Source organism: Callithrix jacchus, chromosome 1 (genome assembly GCF_049354715.1).
Source record: "Callithrix jacchus isolate 240 chromosome 1, calJac240_pri, whole genome shotgun sequence".
Classification (NCBI taxonomy): domain Eukaryota; kingdom Metazoa; phylum Chordata; class Mammalia; order Primates; family Cebidae; genus Callithrix; species Callithrix jacchus.
Genome location: NC_133502.1, coordinates 1667068 through 1684115, shown reverse-complemented (window position 1 = coordinate 1684115; position 17048 = coordinate 1667068). Strand labels below are relative to the sequence as shown.

At 33.3% G+C, this 17048-nt stretch overlaps 1 protein-coding gene across 1 annotated transcript in view; it reads right to left on the bottom strand.

Moving 5' to 3' along the window:
- LOC144581491 (uncharacterized) overlaps positions 1–16422 on the bottom strand; it is a 241027-nt gene extending 224605 nt beyond the window's left edge. The window contains exons 1-2 of the mRNA XM_078365722.1: positions 16330–16422; positions 4393–4498 (exon numbers count right to left, since the gene is read on the bottom strand). Coding sequence (XP_078221848.1) covers positions 4393–4498; positions 16330–16422 — 199 coding nt within the window. The remainder of the gene's footprint in view (positions 1–4392; positions 4499–16329) is intronic.
- Positions 16423–17048: the final 626 nt, after the last annotated feature.

Here is a 17048-nt window from a genome sequence, read left to right as displayed (position 1 = left end):
AAAAATTTTTATAATGAAATATAATCATTCAAAATCACACCAGGGGAGTTGAAATGGAGAGGACAAAAACTGCATACCAAGCAATGTCCCAACATTTGATACCTCCTTCCTCATATCCAACTTTATTGCAATGCTACTAAATGAGCAAATAGACAATTCTGATAACACTTACGAGGCCAGATGGAAATTGTTAGTTACTATATCAACTTCCACTTAAAAAAATATTTTATAAGAAAAAATACTAGTTTAGCTTTTCACACATAAGATATCTGCCATACTTAAATAGCACCTATTTTTCACTACTGATGCCTATCAATGTCATGAAAAAAGTATAGTGAATAAATGAGAATTGGTGAAGACATACCTCAAACAGTTTTGGTAAATAGATATTGGTTAGAGGTCCAAACAGTAACAGTTGAAGAACAGGAGATATGAACTTAAATGTAAAAATTTTTGTAGCAAATTTATGTACGTTTTTTTATGGGAGAGGGGAACAAGTCTATTTTTCCACTGAGGTCTTTGTGACTGGCTTTAGGTAATTGTTTTATTTTAACTTGACATTGATTTACATGAATTCATATATCTAAATTTATTGCAGATGTTATAACTTCTTTTGTTAGGAGCCATAATTGAAAGACATAATTAAGAATTTAAAATAATCCATGTAATTTTAATACTCTAAAGTTTAAATATTAGTCAAATGAATAAAAAATAAATTTCCTTTAAATTTTATTTATTCAATTTTCTTTTGTGAGATGGAGTTTCACTTTCACTATGCAGGCTGGAGTGCAATGGCACAATCTTGGCTCACTGCTACCTCTGCCTCCTGGGTTCAAGTGATTCATTGAATTCAGCCTCCCAAGTAGCAGGGATTACAGGTACCCACCACCATGCCTGGCTAATTTATAAATTTGCAACATTAGAAATATATGTCATTAATCTATATTGCACATTTTAACCAAACAGAATAGGAAGATGTTCACTGCAACTGATCTCTTGGTAAAAAAAAATTATTTATATTTTTATACACATTTTAAAAATGGACAACATAATGATATATTTTGTGTTCAAGTGAGACTATCTCATTCTTTGCTTATGAATACTGCTGGTGTTCTTCCCATGTTTGATTCAGGCAGATGCCAACATGGGACTTTCACACTTTGTGGTTCTCCTATGCATGTCATTTTTCAGCAAATTTGTTCTTTAAAAATAAAAAATAAAAAAACAGTAAGTTAACATTTTAAGGTTCACTTTTTTTTTTTTTTTTTTTTTGAGATGCAATCTCACTCTGTCACCCAGGCTGGAGTACAGTGGCATGATCTCAGCTTACTACAACCTCTGCCTCCTGGGTTCAAGCAATTCTCATGCCTCAGCAGAGAATTCTTGGCCAGTAGCTGGGATTACAGGCACACACCACCATGCTCAGCTAATTTTTGTATATTTAGTAAAGGCGGGGTTTCACCATGTTGGCCAGGCTGGTCTCAAACTCTTGGTCTCATGTGGTCTGCCCTCCTTGGCCTCCCGAAGTGCTGGGATTACAGGCGTAAGCCCCTATGCCAGGCCTTTAAGGTCCACTTTTTACATGTAAAGGATAGGAAATTTTAGTAAGTGTAGGTCTTTATCGAGAATGATAAAAAAGGAACATGAAAATTATATTCTTCCAGACAACTATACACCTAGGTGTCCCTAAACAAGTTAGCTTCAGATTGCTTCAAAATTCTGATGATTAAAAGAGAGATTTCACATTGCATGACTTTTTTATGATCAACTTTTCTCTGTCATAAATATAATTTGTATTATACCATAAAATATCTAGTTAATATATCTGTTTAATAGTATAAATCAGCTACGAAGACTTATGTAAGATTTTTAGCTGGGCATGGTGATAGGCTCATGTAATCCCAGCTATTGAGTCTGGGGAGGAAGAACCCCCCACTTGAATCCAGGAGGCACAATTAACTGTAAGCGAAGATTGCACCACTGCACTCAAGCCTGGGTGACAAAGGAAGACTCCATCTCCAAAAAGAAAAAAAAAAAGGAAGGTTTTATTAGAGAACACCTCTTTTCTTTGGATTGATAAAGTAGATTAATTCTCTCATACTTTGGTTAGATTTTTTCTGTAATTTGAAAATATATAACTAAAGCACAAATCTTTTTATGACACCTATAAGAATATTTTTCAAAATTAAGATGTCTATTTTTGAAAAAGCTTGAGAAATTTTAGGATTTTAGAGAATACTGAAAGACATGATCTTCAATTATGACAAATGTTTTATAACCTGGAAGATTGTTCAGAGTTTGTAATATAAACACAAATATAAAACTGTATTGGAAGAAATTAGCCCTAAAAAAAAATTTTTTTTTTTGTCTTCATTCTTTCATGGTTAGTTTTAGAAATCAAGTTACTAAAAGTATGTTAAGATGATTCTTTTTATTAAATAGCCATGAATAAGAAAATATTATATAAATATTGGTTTTAAATAATGAGTAAAAATATTTAATATAAAACATATGTGAATAACAAATTCATAGATTTAAGCATTAATAGAAATAGCCAATTGGACACATTCCCTTTAAATTTTAGGGATCTGAGGTCCAAAATGATTTAACTTTTTTTTTTTTTGAAATTTATCACAAAATTTATTAGAACAGAATTGGGGATTATATTGTCTCACTCAAATTATGATGAAATAACTATCATAAAATTTATCACATGTAATAATGCCAAAAACTGTAGAGATGGATAATCTCAGAAAATGTAACCTTCTATTATTTTCTTCTGGAAACTAACCATGAGAACTCATCTTTGGTGGCTTCCGCCAGTGAAATATATTTTCAGAATTATTTTGTGAGGACTGCTGAACTCCCATTAACAAGTTACTCCCATGAGCAAGAAAAAAAATCACTCCTTCAACATTCCCATGAGCCTTTTTGTTGTTATTGTTCTTGCATATTTGAATGCACTTTGGTTTCGGGGTCTGATTTTCATTACATTATAATGAAACTGGGAAATTTATTTGGACAAGGTAAAGAACAATGCTAATCAGTTCAATTTAGTAATTACAGGAGGAAATAAAAACAAGAAGAGATGAGTCAATATATAGTTATAGATTCATGTTTATAGGAAATAATAAAATGTACAAATAAGCCTCATTAATATTTTAAATAAAATATATCTTCATGTTTGAGGTAAGTTTGGGTTCCGTAGATATTTAGGTCGATTTTGTATGTTAAGCACAAGCTAACACAGTATACATTCAGAGTAAAAATACATTCTCCCTCCCCTTCATGGGAATAGACAGGTTTCAAAATTCAGGTGGAGCACTATCTGTACCTGGACATGCTGCCCTGTGGGGCTTGGAGCCTTCACAAATGCTTTATGGGGGAAAATTATTATGAAAATAATTTACTTTCATTTGCTCATCTCTATACATTTCTCTTAAACTATAATCTCTCTTCAAATATTTATCCACTATGTTCTTCATTGATATCATGTCTATATATTTCTCTATTTTTGAAACCATCTTTACAGAATTGTAACTGAGAAAGTTATTTCAGTGCAAGAGATCTGACCTAACCAATTCCATCTTGGTTTTAACCTCCAAGCTTCCTTGTTCATTCCTGAGAGATGGCCAACACACTTTGGGAGAAACTTAGTTTATAGTTTAACATTGAAACAAAGATGATGGCAGCCCTTTCTCAAAAACAAAACAAAACAACAATAACAACAACAACAACAAAAACTCTCTTCTTGCCTAAGGACTAAACTGCCTTTGTAGGACTAACAAATTAGCCACAAGATTGGAAATTATGGTTTAGGAGTCATGCAGCTGGCGGTTACGATTCTGACCCTCCCCAACTTGATTCTGAGGATAACCGAAGATCAATACTTGAGATATGTTGCAGACCAGACACTTGATGGGTTAGCTGGCACCACTCAGATCAATAAACTGGGTTGCCTTGTGGCCCCCCCACAGGAGCTGACTCAATGCAAGAGGACAGCTTCATCTTGCTATGGTTTCATTTCTAACCCAACCAACAAGCACTCCTGACTCACTGCCCCCACTACCCATAAAATAATCCTTAAAAACCTCTAATCCCTGAGTTTTCAAGGAGACTGATATGAATAATAATAAAACTGCAATCTTCCATACCGTATCCAGTGTCTGCTTTGTGTGAGTTAACCTCTTTCTCTATTGCAATTCCCCTGTCTTGATAAATCAGCTCTGTCTAGGCAATACTCAAGGTGAACCTGTTGGGTAGTTACATTTCCTCAAATATTTATCTGCTATGTTCGTGACTGAAATCATGTCTTTATATATTATTTTAAATATGTGTAAAATTATTAAAAACATACTTCAGGAAAAATGATTTTTGAAAAGCAATACTTACCTTTATCATGTTCTTCTTTATGCCCCATTTTCTGAAGGATGATGTCATAGAAAAGCAGGAAGTCAGTTAGATATGGATTTGGTTTCTGCATCTGGATCACTGATGCCTATATTATCAGAGAAAAAAAAAGTTCAAGTATGAACATAATTTTTATTGGAATTAAATCAATACAAGAATGTTTACACTGCATGATTTTTGTCACCATTGTATAAAATGTGGCTTGTTATGCAGCTGACACAGTGCCTGGTACTTTGTCCATTACAAAGTATTCCAGTTTCTACTCTACTCTCTTTCACTTCATCTCATTTCTATAAGCAGAAAAAAATGATGAACAATAGAGTGTGACAGCTTACAAAAAGCAGGTTCATGTTTTGAGATACTCACAGGGTAGGGAAAAACTGACCTTTGTCACATCAGCTTAATCTACATGTGACAGTATCTCAGTAATCAATCCTTGTAGATTATAAGTATACCCATTATTTCAAATAAAGGTAGGGTATGCATGGCTGGCTGTAATACTTTTTAAAGAATAATAAAATTCCCTTTAAGAACCAGGAACTTAAACAAAAAGGAGTTTGAATTTGAAAGGCAGGAGGAAACAGGGACATTCTGGTAGATACAAAAGACAGACTACTAAAAACAAACCACCGTGGGAATTGCTATGAAAAGAAAATAGAAAGATCTTAATGTCCTTATTTAACAGAGATTTATGGGCCATAGTTTGATGAAGCAAATCAATAGAGCTGGTCCCACCATGATAGATGCCATGTGAATTTTTGTGTCACTCAAACTGTTTTACTTTTTCATTGTGGAAGACAAATATAAGTAGTTTTGTTATAGGATGAATAGGTTCATTTTCCTGCTGTGCAGCAACAGACTGATTACACTGAGACAGCAGGGTTTACAACAGAGAAAGAGTTTAATGATCACAACATTGTAAGTTAGAAGATGAAAGGTGACTCTCAAACCCATCTCTCTGAGGAGTTCTGGCTGCAGTCTTTAAAGGGATTATAGAGGGCAAAAACCTGGATGATTCAGAAAGTTGATTGGTTAGGGTCAAAAAGATAAAATAATCAGGGGTATGAAAACTGCAATTTTTGGTGAGTCAGCTCCTTGTGGAATCCTTCAGACCTGCCAATGTCAGTGGGGTTTCTCACACCAACTGAGTCAGTAATGTTGCCAGTATGCAAGACCTAAAGAAATATCTCAAAGGGAAAACAATGTTTCATCAGGTTGGTAGAAAAGTAGTTGTGGTTTTTGCTAAAGGTGATTGGAAAAAACAAAACTTACTATAGCTTTGATTTATTTTTTTATCTCCCTGTCTCTTCCCCAATTAATTCTATAAACTTTGTAAGGGTGGTTTCAGCTTTCTTCCTGCAAATACAAGAATTTGTCTAATATTGTGTAATATATGCTTACAGGAAATTAGTTTATCTGTTAGACAGAAAAATAAATAAGATACAGTCTGAATAATGACTATCAAAATACTTTCATTCTTTAAGAATATTAATACAATTTCTGATCACTGTTCTCAAGCACATTATTTTCTTTTCTTGTGAAAGAATATTTTTGTGGTGATTGTTATTCTGGCCAACTTGGTAAAATGTTTTATTTCTAATAGTTTACATATTGGTTATTAACATTTTCTCCAATATTTTTATGTACATAAAGATTTATGTCTTCCCTTTTTAATCTTTGTACATTTTTAATATTGTTTGCCTTAGTTTAATGAGTACTTAGACAAAGTAGTTCTTAAACATGATTAAATATGCTATTTATATTTTGAATACAAACCCATATATTTTTATATTTATACTATTATCCCTAGAGAATACATAATATATATTTCTTTGTTACTTAGTTTTAAAACTTACTTGGTTGCTTTAAAATTTCTCATTTTCCAGATGTGATAGCTGAATTACAAAATTGTTATATGAATATGGTTGACTTTATGTATTAAAATTTGTATTCAAATGCACAGCTGTGTCTCAATGAGTGACAAATATATAGGGGTATATTTTAAGTATGCTAAAAAATGTTCTATCTTTATAATTGGGGTCTTCTTAATTGAAAGACACTAATTCATACCACTGTCTCATAAGTTAAAGGCTGTGTTTCTTCTATATTTTTATGTAATTGTCTTATTGATGATATTAGTTATAAATAACATTTATGGAGTACATTTTGATGTTTTAATTTATGTATATATTGTAGAAAGATTCATCCATTCTAATACCTCAACTTATCACCGTTTTGTGGTAAGAATGAAAACAATCTGTTCTTTTGACAGTTTCAAAATATACATTATTAACTGTGATGAATATGCAGTCAATGGATCACTAAAACTTATTCCTCCAGTCTAACTGAAACTATATTATTTGGTCAACATTTCCTTTGCCTCCATCCCTCTCTCCACTCCCACCAGCCTCTGGTAACCACCATGCCATTCTCTGCTTCTATGAGTTTGACTGTTTCATATTCCACATTAAGTGAAATAGTATGGTATTTGTTTTTCTGTGCTTGGTATATTTCACTTGGCATAACGTCCCCCAGTTCCATCATGTTGTCTTGAATGACAGAATTTCCTTCTCTTTTAAGGCTGTATAGTATTCCATTGTGTATACGTAATATTCGTTCTCAGTTTTTTCATTGAGAGACATTTAGGTTGATTCCATATTTTGGCTGTGAATCATGCTTAAGCGAACATAAGATTTTAATGTACTGATTTCGATATCCAGAAGACTGATGAATCATATAGCAATTATAGTTTTTGAGGAAACTCCATACTCTTTTCCAAAATGGCTGTACTAATCTAAATTCCCGTTAACAATGTATGAAGGTACGCTTTTCTCCTCATCCTTACCAACATCAGTTATCTTTCATCTCTTTAATAATAGCCATTCTAACAGGTAGGAGATGTCATTTCACTGTGGTTTTAATTTGCATTTTCTCAATGAGTAAGCACAACTTAAATATACTTTTTGAAAAAATAATTTTAAAGGGAAAGTGTATAAACAATTTTAAGTAAATATTATTCTTTTTCAACTAGTAAGTATATTAACCATGAAAAATATTTATTATATATTATTGGAATGATACTAGAGTATTTGTAATACATTTATGTTAGATCTTTTAAGAACATTTTACTTCCCTAAGGTAAAAAAATTACACTGATAACACAACAAAAGCTTATGTAAAACCTCTGCATAAACTCATATGCTTGCCAGTGATTCAAGACAAAAACTAAATTAATACCATATATAGTCAGAGGGCCAATAACAAAAGCTCTCGTGTCCTTTAAATCTATTTTGGTTGTATAAATTCAGAGCAATCCATGGTTGTTGATTTCCCTCCAGTTTCAAACAACTCACATTATCCACAGTTTTTCTTACATAAAAGAGAAATGAGACTTCTGTAAGTATGACAGTGAAACTCTCATTCACGTGTTCCATATGAAAAGGCAAATAATTTCCAGAAGTTATGGCAACCATATGTTTTCATTTTAATATCAAAATGATCTAAAAATGTTTCTTGCAAATGTGGAAGTTTATTTTAAATCTATGTATTACTACTAGATATAAAGTTCTAGATCATTTGATACGTCACTGTTAAAAGAATAACCATGCAGTAATTCTTTGACATAATACAAATGTAAAAATATTTGCACAAATGGCAAAAAGATGACATATACCATGTCATATGACCCATGTCATCTTATATGCCATTTATTCAAATACATAAATGTCACACAACAACAAATGCAGTATTTTCTTTATGGTTCTTTTCTGGGGACAGGGTCTCCCTCTGTCACCCAGGATAGAGTACAGTGGTGCAATCATAGCCCACTGCAGTTTTGAACTCCTGGCTCAAGCTATTTTCCTGCCTCAGCCTCCTAAGTAGTTAGAACAATAGGCTGGTGCACACTACCATACCCAGCTAATTTTTTTTTTTTTTGAGACAGAGTTTCGCTCTTGTTACCCAGGCTGGAGTGCAAATGGCGCGATCTCGGCTCACCGCAACCTCCGCCTCCTGGGTTCAAGCAATTCTCCTGCCTCGGCCTCCTGAGTAGCTGGGATTACAGGCACGCACCACCATGCCTAGCTAATTTTTTGTATTTTTAGTAGAGACGGGGTTTCACCATATTGACCAGGATGGTCTCGATCTCTTGACCTCGTGATCCACCCGCCTCGGCCTCCCAAAGTGCTGGGATTACAGGCTTGAGCCACCGCGCCCGGCCCTAATTTTTTAAAAAAATTTTTGGTAGAGAAAAATTTAGGTCTTGCTATGTAGTCCAGGCTAGTCTCGAATAAATTCACAGTTTAAGACCATTTCACCCTTGAAATTTAGATTTTTATATCCACCTTGTTAGCAAAACATTCCACCTGTGTGTTTAATGAAAACTCAACGTTAAGATGTCTAAACACAAACTTCTGACATCTGACCCACATTGGCTTCCTTAAAGGTTTTGTTCATTTCAGTTAATTACAAAGCTGCTATTCAAATTGTTTAAACTTAAAAAAAAAAAAGTGAAATAACCCTTAACTCTTTTTCTCACCCCACATGTCCATCAGAAAAATCCTGCTTTTTATTTAAAATACATTGTTTTGACCTCTGCTACCTCATCACCAGGACCACCACCTGAATCTAAGACATAATAATCTTTCACCTGGATTGCTGTAGCCATTGTGTGAGTAATATCTCTAATTTTGCCTTTATGATTTCATGCTTCACAAAAAATTAACCTCTTAATATGTCATTTATATCATGACACATCTCTGCTCAGATCTGTCAGTGGTCAACTTCTTATCTCACTCAACGTAAAAGATCTTACAGTAGGCTACTAGGCCCATCAGAATCTCCCTTTGCTCCATTGTCAAACTCTTTTTGTCTTGCTTTATTTCTTTAAATACTTCTCCAACTATTTTTCTTGTTATTTACTGTGTACATTTCTTGCACTTCTCAGAGCCAATTTTATCTTCAGGCCTTCTCCTAGATTTCTTCTGCTCATAAATCTCACCCTCATATATTTATTTGGCTCACTCCCTTGCCTTCAAGTTCTTTATGCAGCTGTTGCTTTTTCAGTGAGTCTCCACCATATTGTTTAGAAATTTCATTTCCCAGCACTCTCCTAGTCCCTTCCATGCATCATTTTTTCTGAACACATATTAACTTCCATGGTGCTGTAATCACTAGATTTTTCTGTTACAATTTTCTTACTGTTATATTCCCAGAACTAGAACATGAGCATAAAACATAAAGAGCATAAAACTTGTTATACGGATATTTGAATACAATAGGTAGACCCTTTATAAGTCAAAATAAATAAAAGCAACATGTTGGAAGCTCATTAGAATAATTTTCTATAAGCTGATTAGCTCCTGCTGTCACTTCTCCTTAGGTGTCTTGAAAATTTTAGAGTAATTGTTCTGATTTTCTACGGGTGATCTTAAGTATCTGTTCAGGTGGAATGTTTAATGAACAACAGATTGTGTCTTTGACTATTAATATCCCAATCTATCAGGCCTAAAATGTTCCCTGATGGTAAATGGGCTCCTGCAGATATCAAGTTAATTTTGTCAGAAACTTACACTTCTTTTCTAAAATTGTGACTGATACCTATACCCATTTCTATTTTTTATGATCTTTTTATCTGAAATCACACAAAGACAATGTATTAAAATTTACCTTATTTTAGGCAATGTAATATAACTGAAATGAAGTAAAACTATATATATAATGTTATGATACGTGACAGTAAATAACCATATTTACATAAATGCAGAATTACATATATACATATAATGTATACATACATATATAAACATACACATATATATAATATCCTGAACATAAAGAAAATGAGTTATACAGAAATCTCTAAATGAGTTATATATAAAGCAGTGAATTATATATCCACATAAAGTGGTTTCTACAAATTATAAAGTGACCACACTTAAATTGACTTTGATAGTCTAGAAGCTCTCAACTTGGTGAATAATTTGTGAAAGGTATTCCAGATAGTAGAAACAATATGTAAAAAGGTTGAACACAAATTATATGAGATGAAGGACGTTCTCTTCTAGCATATGTGATTTTATTACAAAAGACCAACATGTTTGCCTAAAAACAGCAAGGAAAGCTGTTTGACTACAAAGGCAGTGAGGATTTGAGGGGCTAAGTGAATGGATATAGAAAGAAGCCTTGGAGGTGAGCTTCATCTGGTATTCTGTTTTCTTCCTCTAGTCATCTGTCTACTAGTAAGTCACATTGTACAATAACTTAATGTGATTAGAGAGCTGTGTACAAAATACTGTGTAAGTTGAGCTTTCAACAGTCTCATGGGCTCCAAGAATACAAGTATTGCAATACATGGTCAGAAAGGCATTTAGAACTTCCTATGCTAGAATTCTGAGCAAAAGGGACATGTAAAGGTAAACCCAATATTCTGTATTCCTTCTTACGTTGATATACTGATTTGTAATCAACACTAGGTTAGAGGTAAGAAGTTTTATACATAGTGCTGTCTAAGAGGCTGAGAAGAGAAATAGAAATTTTTTAGGATCAAAGTAAAAAGAAAAGAATAATTGTAGTTCAAGGACCCTTAAGATGAGAAGCACTGGAACATACCTATGATCTGAATTGGATCAATTGAATTGCTATACCCTTGGAATAAGAGTAAACTGGAAATAAATGAAGTAGAACTTAATACAGCAACTAATTTAAAAAACTGAAAAGACAAGCTTAACAGAAATTTAGATGCATAAATAGAGCTAAAATCTGTATTGGAAGATAAATTAAAAGAAATCATACCGATGGAAGCACAACGGGGAAAAGATGCTTTCAGAAAACGTAAAAAGTTCAGCACTTACACACAAGAACATATGAAAACAACTAAAATAACCACGGGGCAGATCAGAATGGTTACTTTTGGAAACAAAGGTTGGAAAGGGAAATTGAGATTAAACAAAAAATATAATAAACTAGAGGATTAAATATCAACCCTCAATTGCAGGACATTCTACAAAATACTTCACCAGTAATCCTCAAAACTATCAAGTTTATTAAAAACAAGGAAGTCTGAAAAACTATCACACCAATAGGAGCCTAAACATGTTTACTAAATGTCACATTGTATAATGGAACAGAAAAGGTATCAAGGAAAAACAAAATGTGAAAAGAGTATGGACTTCAGGGAGAAAAACTAATCTTGTCTCCATCCGAAATACAACAAAATAATACCTATGAATATGCATATACCTGTACTGATATACACACATGTATGAGGGAGAATGCTCAGACATGAGTGTGGTCAGGCAGGCCTACAAAACCGCTCACTCGGACTTAAAGCACATCAATTGGTTTGCCAGCGTGTACTCCAGCATAAGCTAATGGAGGACAAGATCTGAAATTATGCAGTGTCTAATGGAAAAGAAAAGCATTCTTTCTGCCGGAGGTTTTCTCAGATTTCATGACAGGGGATGTTAGGGAGTACATTGTGACAAGTCAAACATGATTTTTCATAAATAAAATCAACATAGTCTCCAAGAATATAATCTAGGTGGACTTGCTGAACTACCTCTGTTCTTATCCAAAGAGTGGGAGAAAGTACCTGCACAGAGAGATAAGGCTGCTTTGGGAAAACCTGCACTTTCTCATTCAGCTTGACAAAGAGAGATGAAGATGAGAGGCACTGGTGCTCAGAGAGCCAAACAGCCTGGAGTGGAATTGGTTATAAATAAAGGCAAAGGTATCAAGTCAGCAAAGGTAAGGGGAGGAAAAAGGGACAAATTATACCAACACTAAATACAATGGGATGAAAAAATTAAACAAAAATAAAAATAAATACTTATTATGGCAAATGTAAAGAGATCAAAAGATTTCTAATTATCCCCTAATATCCAGTCAATGCTTTCTCCATCAGCAATCAGAAGCTAAGTACAGCTGGGCAAATAGTTGGCCAGCTAAGCAGTGAATTTCCCAACTATCTTTGTTAATAGGTGTGTGCAAGTGACTAAGGTCTGGTCAATGAGGTACAAGGGGACAAATATGTGCAATTTATAGGCAATCATCTTTAAACATTTTCTAAATCTTACATATCTAAGAATTAGGAAATGTTTAATTGAAAATAATATATCATATTAATTTTATATTACATATTATTTGACAAACGTGGTATTTTTTCTTAAGAATATATTATCTCTCCAAACAATTTTACAGAAATATAATTTGTACTGCAATTGGGGATTTTCAAAGTCTCGGGCACTCTGAAAAACAATACTATGAGGTATTCATCAATACTCACATTTATAGTGAGATATCTGAGATATAAGTAATTTTCCAAAAAGTAAATGACTTTTACATGGCATAAGTGGCAAAGTTTAGATACAAACCTTCTCTGAATAACTTTAAGTTCTATCAATAACCATATATTTTTCATAATAATTTATTTTTAAGAAAACTGTAATTTAAAAATGAGAATAATCATTAAATGGTGAATTAGTTCATTCTCATGCTGCTATAAAGAAATATCCCAGACTGAGTAATTTATGAAGCAAAGAGATTTAATTGATTCAAAATTCTGCGTGGCTTTGGAGGCCTCCCAAAACTTACAATCACGGCAAAAGGCAAAGCAGAAGCAAGTGCTTCACTCACAAGGTGGAAGGAGAGTGCCAATAGGGGAAATGCCAAACACTTACAAAACCATCAGATCTCGTGAGACCTCACTGTTAAAGAACAGTATCCGGAAAACTGCCTCCATGATTCAATTACCTTCACCTGGTTCCTCCCTCAACACCTGGGATTGTGGGGAGTACAATCCAAGATGAGAGCTGAGTGCGGACACAAGGTCTAACCATATCAAATGGCAAATAGGAAAAATTCTTAAAATTGACTTCTCTTTAATTGGTCTCTTTGATCCGATTCTGTGGAAAATCATATGCTTAGATAAAATTCTCTCCTGTTTAATAGTGAAGTCAGGAAGAAAGACAGGAGTGCCAAGCTAGCAAGATGTGACTTATTTAATTGAATATGTTTTTCTATATCATTAAGTTGTGGAGTTGAATATAGGGCAGCAATCCTTGAAAGAATTTTACACAAAAATAATCGATACAGATTGCTTAACAAACATGCAAGAAGTTGCCAATTATTACCCTGGTTTTAGCTCAGTAAGACTACAAGTCAACTAATTGAATGTTTTGCTTTAGAAAAAAATCTTTCTCACAGAAAGGGAAAAAAAATCTCAAAAGTACTTTGAAGGTCTATGTTTATATGATGGAGAGGGTTTGGGTTACTATTCATGAAATGGTATAAAATATTAAAACATGGAGTCTCCTTATAATACCGGTGATTCCATTTTGCAAGTCCTTTAAAGGGCAAATAAAACAGAGCATTGATTACGGAATACAAATAGTGTGTGCCAGACAAGAAAGAATTAAGGGCTCTGAAAATCTTTCACACACACACACACACACACACACAGAAGAAAACATTCATAAGACCACATGATTTTCACTAGAATTGTGAATGCAATAATCTAATTTCAAAGCCATTTTATAAGTTAGATTGCCATTACTTTCTGTTCAAATCCTTGAAATCCATTTTAATTCAAAGTCATTGTTATAGGACTATCAGATATGTTTAAAACAGCTAAAAATGTGTTGGTAAGCTCTAGAGCAGACTTAGAGTTAAGATGTTACTGCTCATATTGTGGAAAGGTATCGTTGGTTGGGCGTGGTGGCTCGTGCCTGTAATTCCAGCACTTTAGGAGGCCAAGGCAGACAGATCACTTGAGGTCAGGAGTTCGAGACCAGCCTGTTCATATGGTGAAACCCTGTCTCTACTAAAAATAGAAAAATTAGCTGGGCAGGTGGCAAGTGCCTGTGGTTCCAACTAATCAAAAGACTGAGGAAGGAGAATGGCTTGAACCCAGGAGGCAGAGGTTACAGTGAGATGAGATCATACCACTGTACTCCAGCCTGGGCAACAGAGCAAGACTTCGTCAAAAAAAAAAAAAGGCATTATTAAGAGCATTAAAAAACCCCTTTTGTTTTCAATTTTTTCTCTGTCAATATTACTTATATTTTTATATCATTTTAATGTCAAGGTCACAAGCTTTTCTTTTTAAAAAAAATCAATGTAAAAATTGAAAAATGCCAAGAAATGGACAGATTGTAAAGGTGGTGTTTCTCTGATAAGTGATAAAAAAAAAAAACCTTTAATTATACAACTATTTCTTGAGCCAAGAATATTCACATTTTTACATGTTCCGTTTTATACCTTAATAATGACTCTTAGGTGTAAAGATCCTGTATTTTTCTATCATTTAGTTTTTAAACACCAGTGTAAACATAACTTCAACCTGAGAGAGCTTTGTATATTTATGTACTTGACATTAGAATTTGTATTTACCTTGGAACTGATTACCAAAATGAGGGAATACAGTGTCTCTATACTTTATATATACATCTTCTGGAAAAGCAGCTACATTTTCTTTTAAGCTGTAAACCCACATACCAAACCAAAAAGTTTGGTTTAAATACCAAACTTTTAAATGTTTCATTATTTTAGTAAATATTTACTAAACATCTTTTTTAAAAAGAAAGAGAGAAAAAAAAAAACTCTTCTAAACAAATGCAGCTACCAAAAACAGTGATTCCTGTTCTCAAGAAGTTTACAAGCCAGGAAGGGAAACAAATGCATAAAGTTTGCTAAAATTCAAAATCAAAAGAGTTGGAAGAGAATAATTAATAAGTTCTCCTGAACACAATGGAGAAAACAGTGACTTGTATCTGGAAATGTAAGTAAAATCTTACCAGTTGTGTGTTCCTAAAGAAAGGTCATATACTAGTTAAATTCCACCATTTTGCCTCTTAGTGAGCCTGTTGGAGCCCACTTGCTCAACTCCTATCTTATCTGGAAGCGGCTGATCACCAGCTTCAGGTGTTTTCTAAAGCTACTGATCACTAGCTTCAGGTATTTTCTATCTGTTGAGAGGCCGCCTTTCACTGGTGCCAGCTGCAATCAATCACTATGTTAGCTAGCTTAACAACTGCCTATCACCTGATGCTGTCTGACATTCCTTGTATGTGTGGGAGGGCTTCTTCAGCCCTGCTCATGTCTGCCTACCTACTCTAACAGAAAGAATTTCTTTATAATCAACTGTATATGAAGCTATACCAACAATATTGAAATATGCTACATAAATAATACATAAATGTCCGGCTTCATCAAAATTGAGTCAGTAATTATTCTAATATTTTATGGCTTTAATCTTGCTGCTTATTCTCACTTTTTCTTCGAAGTTTCCATACAATCTTCTTTGTTATAACTCTGACACTCCTAACTCCTGCTGTAATACCAAAGTCCTCCTCTATCTCCTGGATTAACTGGAATGTCAATTCTAATATTACTCTCAGTTCAGATCTGCTAATTTGAAGTCAGATGGCAAAATGTTTTCTGTATGAATTTTTTAGTGTATATGTTATTCAAGCTAAGGTCAGTTAAAAATGTGTTTTTGGCAATAGAATTAAAATATTTAAAAATAATAATGAATACATGAAAAGTTACCTGTTCTTAAAATGTTTTCTCAGAAACATACATGTATTTATAATATTTATTATTATGTTTTTATAACCATACATAGTAGTTTAACAAAACAAATATGTTTGATAACATTATTCGCATTACTACTATAAAGATAGTTATAAAAATAAAATATTCTAAAATTGTAACTTTTTAAATATTTTTACTGTATATATAACCATTTAGTTTAATATGATATATACTTTACATTTTGATATATACAGAAGCATTCCTAGCATAGAGTAAAACCTTTACTTTTTTTACACATCCACAACAGTTCTTGAGTCCTCTAAGCAGAATAAAAAGCCACCTCCCAACATTCTTTGTGTATAAACACTTTTTAACTTTGTAACTCACCTGTTTGCCTACAATCACATCTACATCTAAGCAGCCATGCAGTGAAGAACTTGAGAGTGAAAGGCCATCTGACTTCAAAACCCAGTGGAACATGACTCAGCACAAAATGTAATGTAGGCCACAAAAAATAATTGAGTTGACTGTGACATATGCTTTTCTTTTTGCAAGGAACCACACTAGACTGCCTGCTCATACTACTTTGCTATTTTGCTTTCACAGTTTTGGTTTTAGTACCAATCTACGTATAACCATCACATAATTGTGATGATTAATTTTTTTCCTTCTGACATAATTCTTCCCCCTATACTGCATTTTTCCTCATTTTGCATATAATTATGTTTCTGTCTGACTAATTTACAGATATGTTGAATTCTAATTCTATTCAGGAGTAACTATGCATGGTCTGATATGATATTTTTCAGGTCTGCTTACTCTGTATTGTATACTTATATACAAAAAGGTAAATCATGACTACTTTTATAAATATTTTATATTGCCATGGATGAATTGACCATGACTATGAATATTATGTACTCCTTTTATTCATTCTTAATAAAATTCCATTCATTTGTTAGCGAAGTAAAATTCATTTCCTTTAGCTAATATACATCAGATGATCACTTACTATTTCAAGCTTAGTTGATCTTTTCCTATAGCTGAATATTCATTAGCTAACAACTAGCTGCCTCATTTCCTTGAACTATTAACTATTAACTTAT